At 36.1% G+C, this 27250-nt stretch overlaps 1 protein-coding gene and 1 long non-coding RNA gene across 2 annotated transcripts; one reads left to right on the forward strand and one right to left on the reverse strand.

Moving 5' to 3' along the window:
* Positions 1–12042: 12042 nt before the first annotated feature.
* LOC150032369 (uncharacterized) lies at positions 12043–13165 on the reverse strand. Its single transcript, XM_090306497.1, has one exon. The coding sequence runs from the start codon at positions 13078–13080 to the stop codon at positions 12208–12210; it is 873 nt and encodes a 290-aa protein (XP_090162623.1). The 5' UTR covers positions 13081–13165; the 3' UTR covers positions 12043–12207.
* A 600-nt stretch (positions 13166–13765) lies between these two features.
* On the forward strand, positions 13766–15586 carry LOC120089891 (uncharacterized). The gene is made up of 2 exons (XR_016524203.1): positions 13766–14506; positions 14792–15586. It is a non-coding gene; the product is annotated as an uncharacterized LOC120089891 (long non-coding RNA).
* The last annotated feature ends 11664 nt before the right edge of the window (positions 15587–27250 follow it).

Here is a 27250-nt window from a genome sequence, read left to right on the forward strand (position 1 = left end):
AAACCCAGTGAGTGGTCACAGTTTTACAAGTCTTTTTCAACTCATATACATATAAACATATCACAATACAAGGTTACTACACAAACCTCCATCTTGAATGAATCTGTTCTCAATCCTACCTACACACATGGTAGATAGTCAAAATGATTACTCATTTATAACTACCCATATCCTTATGTGCACATAGATTCCCTTCTTATGGGCTCAGAAGCTAAGCCCGTCGGCCCTCTGACCATCCCATGCAAGGTTTCTCCCACAGACTCAGGAACTAGACCTCTTGGTCCCCTGACCATCCCTTGAGATTCTATCTTGAGTTCAGGAGCTAGGTCCCTTAACCCCTGACTATCCCGACCACATGTTCTCCTCGTGGTACTGATCATTCATTCATAACAATAGCATATAATTTAAAATATGTTAAAAAGACTTAAGTAAGAAACCACTCACCGTGATTTATTCGGACTGTTCTCTCTTCCGAAGTTCACTTGGTTTCCTCTGGCCTCCTGTCGAACCCTATTTCAAATTCATTTTGAAGCTCAGATTTCTCATTATTCCAGACCTTATTTCGAGACACTTCCTTCTACAAATATGTTTAAAAGTACTTTAACTTGTTTACCTTAAAATTTGCCTTGAAACTTCAACTCGAGACTTCTGAGTCTCAAATTTCCTCCACTTGACCCGATTGTCCCTTTTTCTGTGAATACCTCTCGGTTTCCTTCAATTTTGACAGCTCTTCACTTAGAATTTCCTTATAGAAACCCCCATACAAAAACTACATTCAATTTAAGAGACTGATTCAAGAATCACCTGATTTGCACGAGTAGTTTAAGAGAACTCCTCGTTTGAACTTGGTGTTGCTGTTTGCCCGCACAGCCTGAACAGTACTTGTGCCTTCTACCTTGATCAACGCAAGGATTTCCACTATCAACACAACCTACCTTCTAATTGACGTAAGGCTTCTTCCGACTTGCTCCCAAACTCTTTTTTTTAAGTGTTTCTTAAAGTGAATGTGTGTTGTGAGCTGAAGTAAAGACCTTGGTTGCTATTTATAGGCGTTCCAACTCTTCCCAGTGTTGAAACCTCCTGGTGGTTTCCATGCCCAAGTGTTCTTTACTTATGCTGCCAATGCAAACCTTTGCCACATCCAGCTTGAAGTGTCTGCACCACCTTCATCCAACGCAAACCCTTCAGCTTGCATGTCTTCTCATACATCCACCTCAATTTGCATGAACTCTAAGACATCCCTTTGGTAGCCACATGTTCGGATAAATTTATCAGCTCCATCTTGCTCTCTAAGTTTTCCTTATCATCGCATATCTCCTTCATGGCCGCATATTCTTTCGCACAACTTACCTTTCGTGCATACGTTCATTAAGATCACCGCATGTCCCTTATCGTATGCCACTTATACTAAACTTGACCTATGCGCCTATGTTGTCCTTCCTAACCTCGAATGTCTTAGCGCATAATCAGTCGTAACGCATAGCACATCATCACCACATGGCCAAGCTTTATTAATGCATGATCAGGCCCTTCAGTGCATAACCAATCTCGGCCATAACTCTTAGCCAACAACTTCCATGCGCCCAACATGTTTCTCATGTCCCGCCTAGTCATATGCGTTCAACTAGCTTCTCAAGGCCAATGTTTAGTCCAAATGACCACATTCTCCTTCCCTTGCCCAGCCTTATGATTGGCGCATACCTCATAGACCATCATATAACACCTTCATTGCATGGTTCAAGCCTTGCCATCACGTGAGCATCGCACAGCCTTGTCACACTCATCGCATAGCTTCAACGCAGATTGTCTTGCTTCAGTGTGTAGTCCCAATGCACATCGTATGCCCATCGTCGCATAACTTATTGCACGCTGCCTAACTTCATCGCATAGCCCTAGCGCGCATCGAGTACCCAGTGCCTTGCGCTTATTGCCGCACACTGGTCAGTATGCATGCCCAGCCTCAATGCTCACCTTGTGCTCATCGTCTAGCACTCGTCGCTTATCGTCTAGTGCTTATCGTGTAGCCTCGCAAGTAGCTATGTGATCACCCTCGCGCAATGCCCCAAAGCTCAGCGCCCACGCTTGCATGCAACTGAGCACTCACTCCCTACGCACAACGCCTTGCGCCAACGGTCTTGCTCGTGCGCATCCGCCAGCGCCTTGCCTATACTTGTTGCACGATAGCCCTTCCTCGTTGCACGATCACGCCAGCCTCTTGCTAACACATGGTCATTTTGACATGTCCCTCGCCTATGCTTGGACAACCCTTTCACACATCGTTCAGTCAACATGCATCCACCACTTAGCCAACAAGACACATTATTGTTCGCCTAACCTCTGAATCCAAGACCAACACCTGCTAATGTCACACATTAACGTCCCATGTGTTGGATCTACACCAGCACACAGTGGAAGAAATCAGGATCCATAAGCATTTTAATTCATTAATTTTGGTTGAAAAGAAACATGCTAAAAACAGAGTTTAATGGGTTTCATAAACATACCTTGGCCGAACCAACGAAATCTCCATTTCCAACTGTAAAATCCTATGAAAATCCTTGTGTAGACCACCACAAGATCTTCCCTACTATTCTTTTAGTGCTCTAGATTGAGTTGTGGGACTCAATATAAGCTGGAATCAAAGGAAATATGGAGAAAACTCACTAAACAGAACCCATTGAAAAACACCTTTGTCATAAAAAAATTTCAGCAAAAATTCAGTCGGTTCTCTTGCCTTTCTTCACTCCAATCTCTTCAATATATTGTAGACTATCATGCAAAGAGATGTGCTGCATGGGATGCACTCATGCTTGGAGTAAATCAAAGGAGAAAGTAGGTTCCTTGTAAGTTACTTTGAAGATGAACTTGAAAACCGTTTTAAAGTTCTGTGTGATTTTTCAATTTCAAAAACTCTATTTTTGATTTTAAAATAATATTTTATTTCTAAAAATAATAATTATTAAATTTACAAATTAATTTCATAAATTAATTTTCCAATAAAATTAATAAATAATTATTTCAACAATTTAAATAATTCTAATTAATTTAATATCCAATATTAAATTAATTTTTACACAAATTCATCTTCATATATTTAAATCATATTTAAATATATTTTCTCCAATTTTTTTTTTATTCAAATTTGAACGTTTCAAATTAACTTATCACGCTATTCTAGAGCTAATCCATTTCCGAGTTAGTAGGGGGACCTCGTGGACCTATAGATCTTGGGCTCCAATGATCCGAGATTAATCGGCTAAACTTATTATAACGATCTAACCCCTATTCGTTAACTAATGGGTCACTCCACTAAAGCCCATAGTTGAACTCTCTTAACTGTAGATATATTATGTCCACTCGATATAACCATGATTAGTAAGTTAACCCTTCACAGGTTGTTCGTAATAACGGTTGGGTCAAATCTCTGTTTTACCCTCGAAATTACCTCTTGTTCCTTAACCCTAATGAACAATTGTTTTGTGATCCAATCACAAAATCGAGTCCCTCTCATGCCAAATGAGAGGGCGGAATCCTTTGTTCAAGCCCTAAAATCAACACTTAAGGAAATAACCTCTCTACTATCCCTAAAACGGGTAGGAGTGAATTCCCTCTTGCACCCTATGTCTCCAACTATCTATCCAGTCTTACCCCTAAAATGGCAGTCATATTGAGCCGGCGCTGTTGAGCCAACCATCACCTATGCAAATCTAAGGGCAATGCCGAATAAACAAAAGTTCATAGTTAGCTTAGGATTAAGGTCAAGTTACCTAGGTCATCGCTTTGAAATAGTCAGTCTTAAATAGTAAACAACGTTATAAAGTAAGAGTGACTCATTTCGTGGTCCGATCTTGTACAAACTCTTTTGCACAAGGACACCCCCACTCCTCATGTCCAACATGAACGAATTAGGATCACTTTGTTTGTAGCACTTTACAACTCCTTGTAACAACTACAGAGCAGGTTGTATCCAATAGTGTTACCAGAATAAGGTACCCAATCTTATCTATGTACTATAGATCATTTTGACTATTTACTCGAACCTGATCCACGTTTATGTCTGCACATAAAGTTCAAGTACTCATCCAATAGTCAAGGGACTTTTAGGTTTATTGGATTTCTATTCAAGCAATAAATCTATTCAATAACACCTTTATTGAATTTTCAGAATAAGCTCCATTGTTTACATACCACGAGTTTTAGGACATAAAACCCAACAAACTCCCACTTGGACTAAAACTCTAGTGGTAACTTATACATCCGAAATATGAGACTGAGTTTCTGAGTTTTATAGAGAAATACAATAAATTAGGGCATCCCATACCCATCTTTTACCATTCGGTATCTCTATACCCGATATTTCTCCCACTTGCCCTAGGTTATCTGGTATTCCTAGTCCTACTAGGTAATTCTTAAACACTTTAGCCGAGAGAATTATTGTAAACATTTTAGTATACAATAGGCTTTAAATAAAACTATAAGGGGATTGCATCTTAATCTCAATAATGGCCAGGAAGCACACTTTCCTCCCACTACATTGAGGTACTCTCAACTCTTTGAGCAAGATGCATCTGACCTATCTCAACAACTCTTCGTTAACAGTCAGATCTAGAAATCTTTAAACTTTCTATACTTTGATCTAGCCATTTAGATATCTGAACATCTACAAATGGCTTTTAACAATTTGATTCTCAACAGAGGTTGCTAGAACAAACATAATTTTTGAAAATGAACAGTTCATTTTAACATAAAAATATATACAATTTGTTCTATACAAGTTTTAACGATTAAAACAAGTAGCAACTTCTCCCACTGGATGAGTTAAGCAAATGGTCCCAGGGTCAAGTTAGCCTAGTTACCTTTTCTCTACTCTCTTCTCGACAAGATATTGAGGGTAGTGTCTTCTCCAGTGCCCTTCATCGTTGCAATGGAAACATTTCCCTTTGCAGCGCTATCCTTGCCTTTCAATCCAGTAGGCTTCTTCTTCTCTTTCCCTTTGCCTTTCTTCACAAGAATACTCTTACTCTTTGAAGAGGAAGCAACTTCAGGCTTGGAGGACATTCCTCACTTCTCGGTAGTAGTAACATTTACTTATGGCACCAGACCCTTTGTTCTTAACATTGTCTGGTAAGTCTGTAGCTCATTTAGCAGAGTAGTCAAATTTTATTCATAAATGCATTCAAAATTGCAGAAAACTCTTCAGAAGAGATTCTAGAACAAAACAACTTGACTTCTCTCATCTATGATAGCACCGTTTACTTCTGTCATATGAAAGTGGACCATCATGTCAAGGACATATTGACAAACATAGGTTCCCACTTTGATACAACTGTTGTAAACGTACTTAATGGCATCCCTCACAGAGATTCCATAATCTCTTTGGCAGTACTCATATCCTCATGCTTGTTTTGTCAACACATCAGATAAGCTGACAAGGATATAAGCACAGACTATATCATTAGCCTTGACCCATCTGTCATATATATCCCGAACATTTTGGTTTGTGTTAGAGCTAGGAATGGGAGGACAGTCCTCAATTAAGACAAACCGCAAATTTTCTATCACAAGTATTTTGTTCAAATTTGATTTCTAATTCACATAATTATCCCTAATAAATTTATCTGACGCCAACACTTGTATTAATGAACTTGTTATTCTGAAATTTTATATCCAATCAAGTTTTAGCAATTTTAATAATTTATCCAAGATTATTCTTTTGCAACGATACTACATCAAGACATTCTTGACTAAATACTACCTCTAGAATAACTCATATTCCAATAATCATTTAGGTACCGCTTTTGGTCAGACATTATTAACACTTAATAATTCTGTAAGTGTAGACCCGTCATTTTCGGATCTTATAGAATGGTATAAGTATCACTCCGAAATGGAAAAAAATACCTAAGACGGAACTATAAACCCTATTCATTTTACTGAAGCATGGGTTGTTCCGAATCCTATGTTACAACCCTCCGTGGGGATAGCCGCCGTTAAACGACTAGCAAAAGGCCGCTTAAAGCTAACCAGCAGGCGCAACATAGGAATCTCATGGTTCAAACTAATGGAGGAGACCGCAGGATATGTTGACACATTTCCTTCACCCACTTACTATGAACTACTTCCTCCGTTCACCTTGGTATTGACTGATACAAAACACTTTCCGAAGGGAGGTCACTTTCAGGGTGACATGAAGCGTCATATGAATCTCATAGTGTGAACTATGTGGAGACATGGCAATTGAAATCATACATTTGCTCTCTGATCAAACAACTTCTCCTTATTCACCCGAATCTAAATTTAAGCTAAAAAAATACTTTCTGAAGGGAGGTCACTTCCAGAGTGACATGAAGTACTGCTTAAATCTTAGGGACACGAGAGCTAAGAATAACATACCGTGTAGGTTATTAATCTCCCGCCGAAGTTTTCTAATAACTCTATCATATAGAAGTTATTCACTACCACTGAAGTGTTCTAATTTTTAGGTAACCTTGTACTTAGGTTGTATTCTGGCTAAATAAAAATAACCCTAAGTCTATGTGGTTTATCCATGTATAACTCTTATAAATGGACTTAAACCTACGATGTCTAGGCGATAAACCCTTTTATTACCTCACATTGCTCACAAATACTCATAAAACTGGTTACCAATACTTAATTATTCGGCCATAATCCCCAGGTAAGAGGTGTTCCGTAGACCGTCAACTTAAATACCCCCAACCTTCGACAAGATTATATACCGGTTGAGTTTGTAACTCTATTTTTACAAGTTTAACGGCCTATTTTAACTAATTAAAACAAGTGGTTAACCTACGTGAACATGCAGCTGTTCTTCGTTATGGATTTTAAATGTCTAACCCAATTTTATAACAACTTATAAAACTTTAGACATGCTAAACATCCACAACATACAGGCATTTAATATCTAATATAACACTTATATTAAATACAAGAAACCCTAACATGTATACTATATATTATAACCAATTATAACATACTTTCAATGCATATTGCATGCTTTCTATGGTGGGATTTTAAATCTAAATGGCATACTATATGCACATACAAGATTTATTTAATTATAAGATATATCCAATGCATAAATAATTAAACACGTACTGATATGGTTTTAGTTTTGGCAAAAAATAAGCAAACAAAAGCCTAACTATTACAAAAACAGCTTCAACACTGCTCGAACCGCTTGAACCGGACCTAAACCGTTTGAACCGGACCAGCAAAGACTGAATCGGACCAACCACAAACCATTTGAAGCTGAACCGGACCAAACCTCAAGAGAACCAATCGAGCTGGCTTCTCTTGCTCTCGCTCAAAATCTTGCCAAGTCTGATCGTTTAGCATTGACGACAATCGTCATGCAATTGGCTTTATCGTTTAGCGCTTGCTCTATCGTTTAACAACCAACGCATATCATTTAACAAAGCTACACGATCGTATAGTGTTCGCCTTCTATCGTATAGTGTCATCGTCTAGCACCGGAGGATGCTACACGATCGCTTAGTATCAAACACTATCGCATAGCTCCATCGTTTAGCACAGCGTCTTGATCGTTTAGTGTGCGCACGAGGTAAGTAATCGCCTAGTGCTATCGCATAGCAATCGACGCATCGCTTAGCTGCCACTCATAGGTAAACGATCGTATAAGCGATTGCTCAGCGCCATCGCATAGCTCTTCGTCGCATCACTTAGCTCCCACCTGAAGCTACACGATCGTGTAGTGCCATCACATAGCAAAACAATGCATCGTTTAGCTTCCAAGGTAGACGATCGTCTAGCGCACAATACCTAAACGATTAACGCCCAAAACTACACGATCGTTTAGCTTTTCCTTCATATCGTCTAACGTATGAAGCTAAACGGTCGTTTAGCTACTGAAGTTTAAAGCTGATATGAACAAAGGCTGATCGTTTGGAATCTGCAACTTGGTCCCGTCGCTTGTTTCTTCGAATTATAGCTTAATATCAACTCTAATGACTCAAAATAAATTACAGACTCTTGGGAAGACATTAAAGCTCATCAAGCAAGAGCCAATTACAAATTTAAATGGGAAATCAAAGAGAAATTAAAGGCAAAAACTTCGAAAATCATGTCATTACAACAGTTTCATATTTTCATACAAAACACCCACCAAACCAGAATTAATCCGAATTGAATGCTTATAAGATGCTCTGATATCAATTGTTGGATCTACACCAGCACGCAACGAAAGAAATCAGGATCCATAAGCATTGTAATTCATTAATTTTGGTTGAAAAGAAACATGCTAAAAACAGAGTTTAATGGGTTTCATAAACATACCTTGGACGAACCAACGGAATCTCCATTTCCAGCTGCAAAATCTTTCGAATCCTTGTGTAGACCATCACAAGATCTTCTCTACTATTCTCTTGGTACTCTAGATTGAGTTGTGGGACTCAAAATAAGCTGGAATCAAAGGGAATATAGAGAAAACTCACTGAACAGAACCCATTGAAGAACACCTTCTTCATCCAAAAAGCAAAAATTCAGTCGGTTCTCTAGCCTTTCTTCACTTTAATCTCTTCAATATATTGTAGATTATCATACAAAGAGATGTGCTGCATGGGATGCAGCTCATGCTTAGAGTAAATCAAAGGAGAAAGCGGGTTCCTTGTAAGCTACTTTGAAGATGAACTTGAAAACCCATTTTCAAGTTTTGTGTGATTTTTCAATTTCCAAAAATCTATTTTTGATTTTAAAATCATATTTTATTTCTAAAAATAAAAATTTATTAATTTTACAAATTAATTTTTCAATAAAATTAATAAATAATTATTTCAACAATTTAAATAATTTAATATGCAATATTAAATTAATTTTTACACAAATTCATCTTCATATAGTTAAATCATATTTAAATATATTTTCTCCAATTTCCATTTGATTCTAATTTTAACTTTTCAAATTAACTTATCACGCTACTCTAGAGCTAATCCATTTCCAAGCTAGTAGGGGGACCTCATGGACCTACGGATCATGGGTTCCAACGATCCGAGATTAAACTCATTAGACCGATCTAACCCCCATTCGTTAACTAATGGGTCACTCCACTAAAGCCTATAGTTGAACTCCCCTCACTATAGATATATTATGTCCACTCGATATAACCATGATTAGTAAGTTAACCTTTCATAGGTTGTTCGTAATAACGGCTGGGTCAAATCTCTGTTTTACCCTGGAAATTACCTCTTGTTTCTTAAGTCCCCACTGATCCCCTAATAAACAATTGTTTTGTGATTTAATCACAAAACCGAGTCCCTCTCATGCCAAATGAGAGGGCGAGATCCCTTGTTCAAACTCCAGAATCAGCACTTAAGGGAACAACCTCTCTACTATCCCTAAAGCGGGTAGGAGTGAATTCCCTCTTGCACCCTATGTCCCTAGCTATCTATCTAGTCTTACCCCTGAAATGACAATCATATTGAGTCAGTGCTATTGAGCCAATTCTCACCTATGCAAATCTAAGAGCAATCTCAGATAAACAGGAGTTCATAGTTAGCTTAGGATTAAGGTCAAGTTACCTAGGTCATCGCTTTGAAATAGTCAGTCTTAAACAGTAAACAACGTTATAAAGTAAGAGTGTCTCATTTCGTGGTCCGATCTTGTACAAACTCTTTTGCACAAGGACGCCCCCACTCCTCATGTCCAACATGAATGAATTAGGATCACTTCGTTTATAGCACTTTACAATTTCTTGTAACAACTACAGAGCAGACCATATCCAAAGTGTTACCAGAATAAGGTACCCAACCTTATCCATATACTATAGATCATTTTAACTATTTACTCGAACCTGATCCACGTTTATGTCTCCACATAAAGTTCAAGTACTCATCCAATAGTCAAGGGACTTTTAGGTTTATTGGATTTCTATTCAAGCAATAGATCTACTCAATAACACTTTTATTGAATTTTCAGAATAAGCTCCATTGTTTACATACCACGAGTTTTAGGACATAAAACCCAATACCATGGATTGGCCTCACATCAATGAATAGTTGGTCTTTGGGTTCAACACAAACTCACACATCCTTTACAAGTCTTAGTCGCTACATACACAAAACCCCATGCATCCAAGCTTCCTAACACCAACGCATACTTTGCACTTAGCAATTTTGCCACTATACTTAATTTTCCTCTCCAATGCATAGTTTAGCAAAGTTCCCCCTTCAAGCTTGCACTCCAAGCTACTTCCTATATCTTAAGTATCCTTAATAAGGTGAAGGGTGTCACAGCTACACTCTTCGTACTGTAGATATATTTTTGTGTCCATGGATATAACCAACCAACAGTGAGTTGGCCCTTCACAAATTGCTCATAACTACAGTTGGATCAAATTACCGTTTTACCCCTATTGTTACATCTAAGTTCTTAAGTACCATTGATTCTTCTAATGAACAAACAGTTCATAGTCCAACTACAAACTAATACCTCTCGTGCAGCGAGAGGTTGAGGCCTCATTATTCAAGACTCGGAATTAGCTATTAAGGGAGCAATTTATCTACTTTTCCTAAAGTCGAGAAGGAGTGAATTCCTTATTGTGTAGTTGTATTCTTAGCTCCCTACTTGGACAAATCCCCAAAATGGTAGACTTATTGAGTCGGCTAACATGATCACCACTCTCACCCATACAAATCAAAGGATTTCCCTCATAACAGGAGTTCACAACTCACTCAGGATTAAGGTCAAGTCACCATGGTCATCCGGGTGAAATGTAAGTCTCTTCTAGCAACGGTGTTATATAGAGAGACTATTCATTTCGTGGTCTCGTCTTATACAAACTCTTTGTATAGAATACCCCACTCACATATCTCCACATAAATGATCATGATCAAATCATTTGTGGTACTTTACAACAATTGTAACAACTATAAAGCGGGTCGTATTCGTAGTGTCGCCAGAATAAGATACACAGCCTTATCCATCGACTACAGATCGTTTAGGTTATCACTTGAGCATGATCCACCTGTATGTGGTCTCCACATACATGTTTAAGTTACAAATGATAACCTTCGATCTTAGTTTATTGTATTGAATTAATGCAGTCGAAATGTTAATAAAATACTTCTTACTTTATTAAATATATAATCTTTTTTTGACAAACTATAAAATATATGAGATTTAGGACACAAAATCTAACATTTGCAATATTACAAAATTTTCAAAGTAGTGTTACGAGTGACATGACTTTTTAGTACATCCTTCTTGTTGTGTTGTTGGATTGAATATATTACTTCATTTTTATTGGTAACGATCTATTTAATAATTTTGCTATCCCTTCAATGATTTAAACGGTATTATCATTAGATAATAAATAATAAAACGATAATGTTGATAATGTTTTTTTTAAATGAAGTCATGATCATTACTATAATATGATGATTACTGTAATGTGATGATCTATTCAAAAATAATTAAAATTGTTACATTATCAAACTTTTAATTAAAATTTAAAATAAACATATATATTATTTATTTATTACATGCTAAAAAATTAACTGATTCTAAGATTTTTATTGTGCTTTTACTAGTATATAACAAACTGAAACATTATCAACGCTACAAATAGTCACCAACACAATCACTATACAAATTAGTAGGTTTGCTAGATTACTTGTTAATGTAATGAAAAAAGAAATAAAAAATTTAGGATAAAAATTGATTCGACAAACATACTATATTCAACAAAGATGAGAAGCTTTAAGCAACCATGTGAGGAAGCTCTGGCCGTCTTTAGAGATAATTGTATCCAAAACGGTTTTTGTAGGTTTTTGTCCTACTCAATTTTGCTCTTTTGCTTACATTATCACCCGTTAAAATTACAAAACTATTCAAAATTCGATTTTATCATCTATTAAATTTTGTTGCTAACAAGAATATAACCTAATTGACATGAATTTATATTATCGATAAATTTGAAATTCAATCCCTTGCTCTCGTTAAGAAAAAAACGAAGATCTATTTGAAAGATTGATGTGCTAGATTAATGAAATTTTGGAAGCACATAAATAATTAAAAGCACATGAACGTTTTTAAATTTGCACAAAACTTTTTAATATTTACTAAGAACAATGGATTTAATAATACACAAAACCAAAATCCAATGGCGAGTTATCCTTCAAAATTTGGGTGCCTTTCAGAATTTTGGAAAAGGGGTAAAACAGTAAATTCATGCTATTGAGAAATCAAATTCAAGAGACAAGCTCTTGTTCTGATCATCTGCCTGAAAATCGCGTTCAACCCATTCTCAAACCCTTCCATCGCGATCTCTAATCCTTCTAAGCTTCTTCGCGCCGATTGCAGTTTATCGCCGCCGACGCCATCGCCGACAGCCTCCAATGCGGCATCCACATCCCCCAATTCATCGCCGATTTGGTCGTGTTCTTCGCATGCTATCTCTCCTTTTCGCATCAGAACCTTTGAAACTAATGCCCACCGATTCGGCTTCCATTTGGCCGATTGAGACGCGACGAACGATAAGAGGGAGGTGACAATGGAAATGGTAACGAAACAGGATTCTTTTAGGGCTCGAATCACAGCATAGAGATGGAGATCTTGATTCATCAGATGAGTCGATCCGATTTTCTCGTTCATTTGCTTGGTTGATGAGATCAATTTCAGTGCCTCTTTCTTCGTCTTCTTTCTCAGGTGATTGTAATTAACGATGGCGTTTCTGATGCTTGAATCTCCTTTTCTTCTACGAAGAGCGGATTGCAGAGCTTGAGCTTGTTCTTGTATTTGTAATATCATGTCTCTTGTCTTCCCGCAGGTGTCTAAAAGCTTCATGAATCCATCGACCAATTCGTCCACCCATTTTCGGTTTTGGTGTCTCGATAAGAGCTGTTTGGTGGATGCCATTTGGAGAAGCTCATCCATGGAAGCGTATAGATCGTCCAGTCCCAACAGGCCGTTGCAGATTGATTTGGAGGTTGAAGGAGATGAGTTCTCCAATGGCTTCAACTTGCTCAGTTGCTCTTCGATTCTTAGAGTGGTGGGATGGGATCTAGAAGGTAAGCTGATTGATCGTAAATTGTAACGAGCAGCCATTGTTGGTTGCTATGGAAAGCTTAATTTTGAGAAATCTGCTGAGTTTGATGATGTTAAACTCTGAATCTGTTTATATATGGGCACATTGCAGGGAAGTTAAGAGGGAGGAGACATCAAGCGTTGGTTTCAATGAATGCAGCTTGGCAGCGGAGAAATGGCCGGCGGGAGTGTCCTTGTTTGCCCAAAAAACTGAGAAAGGTCAGCTCATATCTTGCTTTGAATTGTCTCCTTGTTCGGAATATAAAATTGAAGCTGCACAAATCTCACGTTTGTAGTGCAAATGCAATGCATATGCTTAAGCTTTTTTAATATTAAAAATGAAAAGGAAACAAAAATTTAATGTTAAATTTTGTTTGCTTTCTCTTGAATCTTGTCGCAATTTGAAAGGTGGGGCAAAGGATTGACACCCATGTTTCATATAACCATGACAAGTGCTGATAGATTCTACTTAGAAATGGCATGTGGTTTAGTGGAGTGGAAGGGGTATTATCTTGTGAGTGTCTAATTCATTTTTGCCCTTGCAAAATCAATGGGATGTGATAGAATTTGAAGTCTTAAATGATTTTATTATTCTCATTGAGCTACCTGCTTTAGATTTCATTCGAGAGTTCAACAGTATTTTTCTCTCTCTGTATATAGAAAGGTTTAAATCTTATTCTGCTCAAATCTGTGTTTCTTTCACTTTAGTCCCATCTTTTCAACAATCTATCTATTTTAGTCTTGGGTATGTCTCTTGTTCATATATTCAATGAGTATGATCAGTTGGAACAATATTTAAATCCAAATGGATCTAGATTAGAATTATTAGAGCAAGCAAGGACTAAAATAATTGTTTATGCAAAGCTTAAAGAGCAAATGAAATACTTAATAAGTTTGGACACCAAAATATAATATTTCAAAGTCTGGAGGTCAAAACAAAATAAATATAGAAGTTCGTGACCGGAAATATAATACTTTCGAGGGGTTTTTTGGATTTCAAGAGTTCTCTCTCTCCTTATGAAATGAAAATTTTGAATAAAAGTTATTTTTTTAGTAGAAAAAACATTATTAGGAATAGAACATTTAAGACTTTCATTTCCCACATCGCACATCGCGGATGCAAGCCATACTTAAGAGTGCCATACTTTCATTTAAACATTGAAATATTTGAGATCATTTAAACACTCTTGTGAACATGCCATACTTTCATTTCCCACATTGCGGATACAAGCAGGAGGCAAGGGTGCTGCTTAATTTCTTTGGATCAAATTGCACGAAAAAAGATGGAAGGAGAGAATCTTGGAGGCAAAGAAGAGACAGAAACAGAATATTAAAAAGGGGAGGTCACGTACATTGCAGAACACTGAACTTGTACATTGAAAACAAATGGATAGAGGAAGAAGACAAGGCCTTCAAGGATCCATCATGTGACCGTACAGTTCAAAAGGTACGCATTATATTACAGAAACAACTATTAAGGCTTCCTTAGACTGAATTTATATTCAAATCTTCACAATACCCTTTATTTATTTTTTATTTCAAAGAAAGCTGATAACATGTAGAAATACAAATTATTTATACTGTTTTATTTAGATATTGCGGCTAAAAGAAAGAAAAATTGCGTCGAAAGCATAGAAATTGGCTAAGAAATGCGAAAATTATAAATTGTCGTCAATACACCCACTAACACTATTGCGATGGTAAAATAAAATGTTTCAAGTCTGTTTTGCAGGAAATCAAGTCACCGCATGCGTTCATGGCTCAAAGATAAAATGAACAACGCATCTACGTCGCATTGCGCCCGTTAATCAAGAATGGAGAGATGATCAACGCAATGACGACGCATGAGACAATCGATCAAGAGCTTTGCGATCAACGCAATTTCAACCGCATGTGGTAATAAAACACAACACCGCATGCGGGCAAACGATCGAAGATGTAAAGAGCAACGCAATTGCGGAGGATTCAGATGCGTGTACAACTGTCAGTTGTGCATTTTTTACGGGATTGATTGCGTAACAAAAGGAATATTCACTCTACCATTTCAGGAATTTCCTTAACAATAAAGTGGGGACCACAATGCAAAGAGTCAAAGCTTCGCCTATAAATAGTTTATGCAATTCCATTGAAAGATATATAAGAATATTCGATACGGGAGACTTGAATACTGATTTGAGAGAGAGACTGGTTGAACGACTCATCAGAGTAGATCTGGGAAGAATCAAGAGACAAGGCCGAGAGGTGAGTCTCCGGGCAAAGAATTCTTTCAATCCCCGCCGTTGAAGCTCTATACGAAAGTCATTTCTACCAGACGAGCAAGCCTGAGAGGGAAGCTCTTCTCTTCATCCATTCCACACGCCGGCAAGCAAAATCTCCGTCCAGATCTGTGTCAAGACGTTGACACTCTTATGTATTTGTTTCCATCTCGTTTTCATCATTTGTACTCATCTTCTTTACTCTATCATTCACACCATGTATCAGACGCTTAATCTTAGTATTCATTGTTATGATCATTTTCATTATCATCTATCTGTCTATTTTTATCCATCCATGATTCACTTTCTTCATGATGTTTTCTTAATTCCCTGGGTAATTAATAAGAATTAAGCAAGTAAATTAATCTGTGTTAAGGAAATAATTACGTTTAGCTAAAGCATGCTAGACGGCATTTTCACCTGTGAGAGCAAAAGTGAAGATATCATTCCGCTTATCGAGAGGGTTGGAAGAATGCGTTAACTAAAGCGAGAAGTACTACCTTGCGTTCATCCCTATTTCACTATAGAGATATGGGAACGCGGCCGATCATCGAGAGGTGTATGTCAAGGGAAAGTGGGAACCTTAGTACCTTAGTTACATCTTTAACGCAGTTAACAAACTTACGATGTTTTTACTAATTATTCTTTCTATTTTTGATTCATACATAAATACTTGCCATTGCATACCATGATCCTTTGTATAACTTCACAGTCAATCTCGAACTCAGTATCATGTATCTTGTATCTTGTATCATGTTAGTTTAGGATTTACCTTTTAACACACTTTTATTTTATCAACGCAATTTATGTTTATCGCAATTTAAATTCATGTACAAACCAAACCTTTCATTAATTGTAAAACTGGTTGCATATATCACGAAAGTAACACATTAACGAAAACAATCCCTGTGTTCGACCTCGGATTACTCTGAGAAACTTGCATTGGAATTATACTTGGTTTCAGCGCAAGGAAACTTGTGACAACGCATCACTCCATAGCATACTACAAGCATATAGTTAACAATGCATATATCTAGAAGTAGTAATGCGTAACACAGCATCCACATTCCATTTTCATCTTTGCATCATCAAGTTTATGGCAACATGAACTTGTTGTTCATTCATCCATATTCATATTTGTTCGCATGCTATAAGTAAGAGACACATTTCAGCGTACAAGTTTATGGCACCGTTGCCGGGGACATGAGCTTGTAGCACATTATCTATCATCACAGTGCATGCATAACAAGGAATCTAATTTTACCGTTACAAGTTTATGGTGCCGTTGTCGGGGATTGGTAACAGTTAGTGCTGAGTACTTTTGTGGTATGTGCAGGACAGATTTCTTTGTACTGGCTGTTTATCGCGAAGTGCAGTCCAACGGTTTATTAGTACTGGAATTGATCCAAAAATTCTAAGCTGACCTAGAGATCAGGTATATTTTTCGCACAGGAGCACATCAAAAGCAGACTAAGCGCCAGAATTTTAAGACCTACAGTTGCGGAGAATGCAAGGTTTGAGAACTGTGCAACGAATTCTCCATACTTGATGTGACTCCCAAAGGAATTAGATTACATCTCTTCCCGTACACATTGCAGGATGAGGCAAGGAGGTGAACAATGTCCTTGATGGCATTGTACAGGCAAGCTTGACCGCCTGCAGAGGTGAGGATTGCGGTAATCAGGTAAGAGATTTCTTTCAATCAACATCTCTAAAATCTATGTTTAAATGCTTTCTTTATTGCTTTATGCATGTCATCATTTATTGCTTTCTTAAACCAGTTTTTATTGCTTTATGAATTTACTTCTCATTTAATTCACTTGCGTCAATTTCAGTGCTTTGTTTAATTTCCTTACTTTTCTGTATTAATTGCGTTATCCTTAATTGTGGTGAATGATTGTTTAAAAGAAAGTAAATATCGCAAAGTCTTCTCGACTTGCGTTATTGATGAATTAATATATATATATATATATATAAAATTTGGTATGCAACGCGATGATGGGTGCATCTCGTGACAACACGATACACTTTGCGTCCATCCGACCCAAATACATTGCGTTGAGGGATGTGTTGCGCTCGTATGTATTGTTAGCCCGTCCTTAGCGAAAACGCACTATGTTGAGGTAGTGTTGCACTGGTAGAAGTACTGTGCGTCCGTCCTCCAGAAATGTGTTGAGTTAAGGGGTGTGTTGCGATGATACATGCGTGTTGCCCGTCCTCTGCAAATATGTATTTGTGTTAATGGAAGTGTGGTGTTAATTTTTAATCGTGCACCCGTTTGAATCAAATACAAACGACAACTTCATTCATTGTTTTTCTATGTGTAGAAGCTAATTATTTGATTTTTTGTACATGCTAAAATTTTGTGTTGCGTTATTTGTATTTCTTTGTATACTTAGTTAATTTTTAATACAACTGAGTAGCAATTCTTTACCTATGCCTTCGCCTCTTCTTTATCATCCTTTGTCATTATTTTATAATATTCTTTATCTTCTATCTTGCGTTATTCACTGTGCTTCCATGATGAGTTATATGCATACACTTAGTAACATTTCCCACACTTTGTATTTTCTGACTAACACTTAGTTAATTCGTAGCTATAGCAGCTTTACCTTTTATCCTTCAAAATTCTGCTTAAACTTTTTTTTCGAAATTTTGTCTAAGTGTTTTTCTATTCTGTCCAAAACAACGCAATGAAGACCTTATGCATCTCTAAATTTGGGGGTGGAGAAGGTATGAGCAGATGAGATCAAGTGATGCGGTCATTAAGAAAATGCGTTCATTACCATCATTATAAAAAAAAATGTTCGAAAATAAAAAAAAATTTCATACAAAACTCCAATATCAGCGCAAGGAAAATTTCAAAAATAATCCGAACCTAATAAAAATTAAATTGTGAAAGGAACCTGCTCGTAGTTGGATGTTCGCATGACACCCGTGGGGCAAGCCAAAACGAAAGTGGGTTTCCAAGAACGATGAAATATGGAAAAAAAAAAAAAAGAAGAAGAAGAAGAAAAATAAAAAGAATATAAAAGACAACTCCTCTGACCAGCAAAAGTTATACTTAGCTGAGTTAAAGTTGAGATTAGCACACAAACGTAGTTGGATGTTCGCATGACACCCGTGGGAACAAGCCAAAACGAAGGTTGTAACCATGATCAACAGTCTCTAAATAAAATAACGCAACCCGACTACCACATTCAAGTCATACCAAGTTGTTTTTTCAAGAAGTCGTAAACATTCTTTTTAAAACTAGAAAAACATTTTTGAGCAGAAATTTGTTGTTTAGAAGAATAAAGTAGGGCTTTGTTATGAATTATCAAGGATAGAAGAAAATTGCGTTGTTAAGTAATGTTGCCTAGGTGGAGCATTCGGAGCAACCAATCGACCTACAATTTAGGACAGGAATTTAGCAATATTGCCTTAGTAGAAGATATGCTTGAGGACAAACATATATCTAAATTTGAGGATGTGATAACTTGTAGAAATACAAGTTATTTATACTGTTTTATTTAGATATTGCGGCTAAGAGAAAGAAAAGTTGCGTCGAAAGTATAGAAATTGGCTAAGAAATGCGAGAATTATAACACCCACTAACACCATTGCGATGGTAGAATAGAATGTTTTAAGCCTGTTTTGCAGGAAATCAAGTCACCACATGCATTCATGGCTCAAAGATAAAATGAACAACGCATCTACGTCGCATTGTGCCCGTCAATCAAGAATGGAGAGACGATCAACGCAATGACGGCGCATGCGACAATCGATCAAGAGCTTTGTGATCAACGCAATTTCAACCGCATGCTGGCAAACGATCGAAGATGTAAAGAGCAACGCAATTGCGGAAGATTCAAACACGTGTACAGCTGTCAGTTGTGCATTTCTGACGGGATTGGTTGCGTAACAGAAGGAATATTCACTCCACCATTTCAGGAATTGCCTTAACAATAAAGTGGGGACCACAATGCAAAGAGTCAAAGCTTCGCCTATAAATAGCTTTTGCAATTCCATTGAAAGATATACAAGAATATTTGATACGGGAGACTTGAATACTGATCTGAGAGACAGACTGGTTGAGCGACTCATTAGAGTAGATCCGGGAAGAATCAATAGACAAGACCGAGAGGTGAGTCTCCAGGCAAAGAATTCTTTCAATCTCCGCCGTTGAAGCTCTATACGAAGGTCATTTCTACCAGACGAGCAAGCCTGAGAAGGAAGCTATTCTCTTCATCCATTCCACACGCCGGCAAACAAAACCTCCATCCAGATCTGTGTCAAGACGTTGACACTCTTCTGTATTTGTTTCTATCTCGTTTTCATCATTCGTACTCATCTTCTTTACTCTATCGTTCACACTATGTATCAGACGCTTAATCATAGTATTAATTGTTATGATCATTTTTATTATCATTTCTCTGTCTATTTTCGTCCATCTATGATTCACTTTCTCCATGATGTTTTCTTAATTTCCTAGGTAATTAATAAGAATTAAGCAAGTAAATTAATCAGTGTTAAAGAAATAATTATGTTTAGTTAAAGCATGTTAGACGGCATCTTCACCTGTGAAAGCAGAAGTGAAGATGTTATTCCGCCTATCGAGAGAGGGTTGGAAGAATGCGTTAACTAAAGCGAGAAGTACTTCTAGAGATGGAAGCAACCTTGCGTTCATCACGTTCATCCCTGTTTCACTATAGAGATATGGGAACTCGACCGATCACTGAGAGGTATACGCCAAGGGAAAGTGGAACCTTAGTTACATCTTTAACGCAGTTAACAAACTTACGATGTTTTTACTAATTATTCTTTCTATTTCTGATTCATACATAAATACTTGTCATCGCATACAACGATCCTTTGTATAACTTCACAGTCAACCTCGAACTCAGTATCATGTATCATGTATCTTGTATCTTGTATCATGTTAGTTTAGGATTTACCTTTTAACGCACTTTTATTTTCAACGCACTTTTATTTTATCAACGCAATTTATGTTTATCGCAATTTAAATTCATGTACAAACCAAATCTTTCATTAATTGTAAAACCCGTCGCATATATCACGAAAGTAACACATTAACGAAAACAATCCCTGTGTTCGACCTCAGATTACTCTGAGAAACTTGCATTGGAATTATACTTGGTTTCAGCGCAAGGAAACTTGTGACAACGCATCACTCCTCAGCATACTACAATCATATAGTTAACAATGCATATATCTAGAAGTAGTAATGCGTAAGACAACATCCACATTCCATTTCCATCTTTACATCATCAAGTTTATGGCAACATGAGCTTGTTGGTCATTCATCCATATTCATATTTGTTTGCATGCTGTAAGTAAGAGACACATTTCAGCGTACAAGTTTATGGCGCTGTTGTCGGAGACATGAGCTTGTAGCACATTATCTATCATCACAGTGCATGCATAACAAGGAATCTAATTTTACCGTTACAAGAGCCTAAGGTGTAACACATCTAAATATTTTCCACAAGCCTAAAGGGGCGTTTGGGGCGTTGAGTGGGTTATAATAGTCCGTGTTTATTATAATCTGTGAGTTATAATGTTCTGTGTTTGGGGTGCAAATTATTTTAGTCTGTGTTATAATAATCTGTGTTTGGAGTGCAGGTTATTATAGTTTGTGGTATAATAGTATGTGTTTGGTGAGCAGGTTATTATAGTCTATGGTATAAAAGTCTGTGTTTGGTGTGTAGGTTATTATAGTTTGGGTTGTAATAATTGGAGTTCAGATTATTATAATTATTATAATAGTTAGTTATAACAGTATGTAAATTAAATACATGTTATCTTTAGTATATATCACAATTAATTCTACTTTTCCGTATATTAAAGGAAACAAATTTAAATGAAGTATCATATTTTCACGAACATAAATAAAATTGTTTGTTTCACCAATTTGTATAAAATATGTTGAATGTTGCATTGTCCTCATTCCACCAATTTTAACCTTGTTTGATGTATCAAACTTCGTGAGCATGCAACAAATACAATTCCATTCTCTTCGAAGGATATTAATCATTGCCCAACACATTAATGCATGTAGAGATAGAGTAATTTTGCAAACAGCAAAAAAAGAAAATCAAATCACATTTATGTCCATGAAATAGTTCAGAGTGAAACATAAAAAAATATTATAAAATAGAAGCCATAATTTAGATATGTCCAAATTAAACATGGAAAACCAGGTGTTGAAAATAGTTGGTTAGACGTTGTCTAGAAGAAGAAGCTCGCAATACTCTATTTTCATATCTGTTGGAACAAACAAAAAACTCTCCGTATTATGCACATTGTGGAACTCAGACTGATATCCAGAATGCTCATCACCAAAAAATTTTGTTTGCATTTTATCAAATATATTCAACCCTACCAAATGAAGCTATCAAATGGGTATTATTAACATTTGTTGCTGATCACTTTTATGCTTTAAGCCATAGATGAGTGCTAGCCCTACAAATTATTTTTTTTTATTAATCAATAATAACCATATTCAATTTCACGCAATGTCGTCGAATAATTTCATTTTTGAATATGAACATGGAAATTAAAATTCTCATTAATAAAATAGTCTTGATTTTAGTAGGTTTCATTTTAGGCTCATGATCAAATCTTGAGTTTTAAATGAAAAATAAATCAATAAAAAGAAAATGTGATGAAGCTTAATAAGTATTTAGGAAGAAAAAGCCTTTTAAGAATGAAAATTATTATAATAAAACAACTGCAAAAACATAATTAATGTAAACTAAATTATTTTAAGAATTTAATGTATCAACAAACACTTTAAATATACAGGATGAAATTTGAGAAAAAAAGTACGAATTAGTTTCCACCCGATTTATAACATGTGAAAGAAAAGATTTTAAATCTACCAACCATAGAAATATACAAGAAAATAGTGAGACAAATAGTACGAACAAAGACAATAAGTAGAGAAAGGAAACGACTACCAAGAAGGACACAAGAAAAGAAAATTGAGACAAAGAAAAGTACCACCTTACGTACAATAGAATGAGAAAATGTGAAGCTTCGCTTGTTCTTTAATAAGTTGAACACTATGACAATGAATAAACAGATGCTTTAATAATAATATAAAGAAAAAAGTGACAGTAACTTAACATGAGATGTGATATGCAACACAAAAAAGAGGAAGAGGGAAAGGACTTACCAACAATAGTGTGGTGAAGATAGGGTTGTCCTCATAGTTATAAGGAAAATATGTCTCATTCGTAGAGAAGAGAAGATATTGACATTTTATGTGATGGGTAGGTCAAGTTTAGGTGTACCTATGGTAAAAAGTATACCTTGGAAACCCCACCTAATAAAATAAAGTGAATAGTGTACCATTAATGTGAATCAAATACATTGGGAACCAAAGAAACCACTACTCTCAACCACATCAAGAGAGTACTTGCAAACCACTACTCACAATCAAACTAGAGTAAATCAAACAAGAACAACTTAGGAACCAAACCAGAGTTATGACATAGTTGCAATGAGATTGGAAAAAAAAAAAAAAAGGAAGCCAACAAACAATCAATTATCCTAGTATTATGCTTAGACAGTAAGAACCAGCTTCAAAGCAATTAATTTTTTTCCTAAATCGTTCTGAATTTCGGATAATATGATATATCATGGTAAATCAGATACATTGATTATTAGAGTCCATGCAAAAAGAATCATTGAAATAGTAGCATACCTCTGACCTATAATTAGAGACCAAGAAAGATAATCACATCATGGAAATAACATTATAATTAATATTTATATAGTGACAAAAACTGAATAGGGACTGATAATCAGAGACCAAGAACAGGTAAAGAAAAATGTAAATGCAATTATAATCAATGTTCATACAGTGATCGATAATCAGAGACCAAGAACAAATATCAAATCTCAGGAAAATACAATTATAATCAATGTTTATATAGCGACATACAATTATCATAGACTAATAATCAAAGACTAAGATCCGAATACTGAAATTAAGCATAGAGCAAAATAATCGGAGTAAGCTGAAAAGATGTGTAAAAAAATAAGCTTACAAGTAAAAAAAATGAGGGAAAAAAAATTACAATGACTCATCATCGGCTGGTGAAGCGAAAGAAGATTTACCATTTACCATTTGATCTAGTAACCTTATCAAGATCCGAACACCGTCCTCCATCCCCTATCATGCTCCAAATGAGGATCTCCATCTCCTACCAAGCGAGATCTGAGCTCCAACATGATTGTACGATTTTGGACTCAGATAGGCAGGAAGGACAACACAAAAGATTGGAAAACCGAAAGAAGCGACAAGGGGAAACCCTCATTTGGAGCAAAGAGAGTAAAGAGAACTGAAAGAAGCAGCAAGATAAAGGAGGAACAGGAGTGGCATTCGGAACGGTAAGATGAAAGAGGAAGCCGAAAGAAAAGGTTACGAATCTAGAGAAAAACACAGATCTAGACTACCAAACATACCGTAGTTTAGATCTGCGAAGGATTTCTTCAAATTCGACTAAAGAGAACCACAATGGCAGTCGACCAGCAGGAATGGAGAAAAGGAAGCTTCAAAACCCACTAGGAACGATGCCAATCGAGAACAATCAGGAAACCCTAAGGAGAAGAGATGGAAGGAAACGAAAGGGAGGAAATAATACAAACAAGCAAAATAATCAAAGTAAGCAAAACGGGGGAGTGCATAACAATGATCTTGGGTTAAGTGTTGGTTAAGTGGGATTTGGGCTCCAACTAAAATAGTTAGAGCCCCAAACGTAGCCCAATCGCCCAACTCCAAATAGGAGGCCCAAACACCCCTTAACTTTTCTAGTCCCAGAGTTAGTACATTCATACAAAACTAGGAGCCAAACATCTACTTATAGTTTTCTCTACAAAAGCATAAATGTGATCTATACATGAAATGCCTCAATACAACTTGTAGTTTTGCCCTTTTTATTTCCAAAATAAGCCCTAAAACATTAACCAGTTTTTGCTTTTCCTTTTTAGATTAAACAAATCCATAGTTTCGTTCAGCATATGAAAGGATAAACAATGGGCATTAAGGGAAAAAAAAAAGGGCTGAGCCATACCAAAGGCAGTTGGTTCCTTCAATGTAGTTGATCACCGTATTATGGAACAATGGGGAAGAGTCTTCGTGTCCAAGATGTAATTGATATCACAAAACCTCTCAAGCAGGGAGGTGAAATTGAGTTAGGAAGAATCCCCGAAAGGTTGTTGGATCCCAATTAAATATGAAAGGATGTCGGTTTTTTTTTGTTCCTTTTGTAAGGTGTGAATTCTTAAGGACGTGAGAGTTAAAAATAATATATCGTATATATTATTAATCTCCCACTAAAGTGTTGTATTTGTTTTGGATAGATGTTTACTTAGGTATATTTTGGCTAATAAATACAGGTGAATTAAATCCTTTTAATTAACCTAGTGACATTGCATGCTAACATTAAACTATGATTAATTCAACTCATGTTTCAGGTTAGTTCCCAGGTAGGAGTTGTTTCAAAAACCGTTAACTTAAATACCTCCAGCCTAGAGTCTCCGACCCATTGCGTAAAGGATGAAAGAATACAATGACTCATGTGACCTGAATTAGCAATGGTTGTTATAGGAGCATGTGCAAATGATGAAGAACATAAAATATAATTATTAAATAAAATTGTCAAACTGTCATACCAAAATTTGAATCTCATCGAACTTAATAATATAGAAAAGCCAACCTATATTAAAGTTTATTCAAATTAGCCAGAGAAATTTCAACAATTTAAGTTATATTTATAGATCAAATTACCAACTAAAATATCTTCAACAAATTTGAAAATTTGAATTTATTTCTATCAAGATTTGAATCACATTGAGAAAATCTTTGCTATCATCATCCAATTGATAGTAATTCGAAAAAACTCTCTATCACAAACATATATGGCAACAACTTGCTTGATACGATCGAACTAGCCTCCACAAAGGCGAACAACTAGCAAGGATCAAATCGAGAAAGCGTCTTAAGCATTAATTAAGGTTGGAAAGGCCACGTTTCTCACCTCGTTGTCATAAGCCTTGCTCAACGCATAGAGGCCTCCTTGTTGGATGCATGGTCCCCTCTTCCATGCGTTCAACTCCTCCAACTCTCCTTTCTTGAATCTAGCTTCCTTCTTGTAGCATAGTTTCTTTCTTTGATTATTTCCTAAGTGTCCATAGCATGGTTGCATAGTTCCCTAGGAATTCAAGATAGTCATCTTTCCAAAGTATACGTGCACTTAGTTTTCTATACTAATCATTTAAGTTAATTGTAAAATATGATTTATAAATTGTCACTCACTGGGCTTCCAACTCATTCTTTTTTTTCCCCCTAGATAGCAAGAGAGTTATAAGTGCCTACTGAAGACAAAGTCTGCCACCGTTAGACTCTCTTTAGCAGTATAGGATGTTGGAGGTCAAAACAAGGTTTGAACTTCTGTATTGATTATTCAGCATTGAGTTAATTGAAATTTTCTCATGCTAGAATATACGTTTTTCTTTACTAATCTTAATGTTTCACTTATATGTTGTCAAACTAAATTATCTTCTTACTATCCTTAATTCTACTATATTTGTAGAATTCTTATGCATAAAATGTTCATTTTATAGGTAAATTCATCCCAAGGATTGAAGGAGTCATTTAGGAGAAAAATGAGCCAAATTAGTGACAAAATGGAGCATAGAATCAACAAAATTGAAGAAGTCGCGAAACAGAGTGGTGACACATACACTTTCCATATGGGTCATTATGCCCAAGCATTGTTTGATTTTGGGTCAATATTTGTTTGTATCGTCATTATTTGTGAATCATGCTAGATTATAATTAGAGCTTTTGATATATGTTTTATTAGTTTATACTCTATCTAGAAGCATAGTGACCCAATAGACCATAACCTCGCCTCCGAGTTAAATATTCAGAAGCCAAAGTTTTGATTCTCGTGGGAGAGATTTTCTAGTCGAAGCTAGGTTTGGCCAATACCCTCAACACATCGACCATGTGCTCTTCGATCGACGCCTGTGCACTGGTTCTTCCCCATAGGTTAAATTCTCTTTTAACTGTACTGGTTGTACTTGGAGATCATGAGATGGATCTGGGACATATTTCCTCGACATGGATACATGGAAGACATCATATATCTATATAACTCAAAAGGTAATATCAATCTGTAGGTCGATGGCCTGACTCTTTTTGGTCTCAAAATTAGGGTCGAATGTCTTCCAATTAAGTCAAAACTCCTCCCCCTTAGTGTTCAAGGTCATCCCAATAAATTAGAGGATTAGAATTTGACACCAAATCTTTACCAATCTTAGAATCTTAGGAGGAGCCTAAGCCTTTGTTGTTGAGAAGGAATTCTCAATCTTCGGAGGAGACTAAGACTCAGCTGCGAAAAAGGAGTTCTCCATCTTAGGGTGTACTCTAAGATTCATCAGGAAAAGGTTTCAACTATTAAGAATAAGAAGCAATAGATAATTACATAATTCATGAAACGCTTATGGCATGTTTGATGTGATTCTAGAATGGTTAAATTCACTTTTACTATTTTCAAAATCACTTGGAACATGTTTTTAATAATTTAAAATTAAATTTGACAATATGAAAAATGTGTTTAAAAGTGTAAAATTAAACATTAAATTAAATTTGAGTGATTAAAAGTGTATTTCAGAGCGATTTTAAACATGATAAAAGTGATTTTAACAATTTCAAAATTACTTATATAATTGTGCTTATGAATTAAACCATATGTTGCAATAGATAGCCCGAAACGCTCCTAATTCTTGGAGATGGAACCATTTTGTTTTTTTATGTGTTGGGGGTTCTTAGTCTTGCATATGTTCTATTAGGTGGTATATTATTTCATTTCGTAGATTCCACATTGTTCTTCATTGTTTATGTTATAGAAAATAATGAA

The sequence above is a fragment of the Benincasa hispida genome, chromosome 11 (genome assembly GCF_027475165.1).
Source record: "Benincasa hispida cultivar pf3 chromosome 11, pf3_genome.v1.1, whole genome shotgun sequence".
Taxonomy (NCBI): Eukaryota; Viridiplantae; Streptophyta; class Magnoliopsida; order Cucurbitales; family Cucurbitaceae; genus Benincasa; species Benincasa hispida.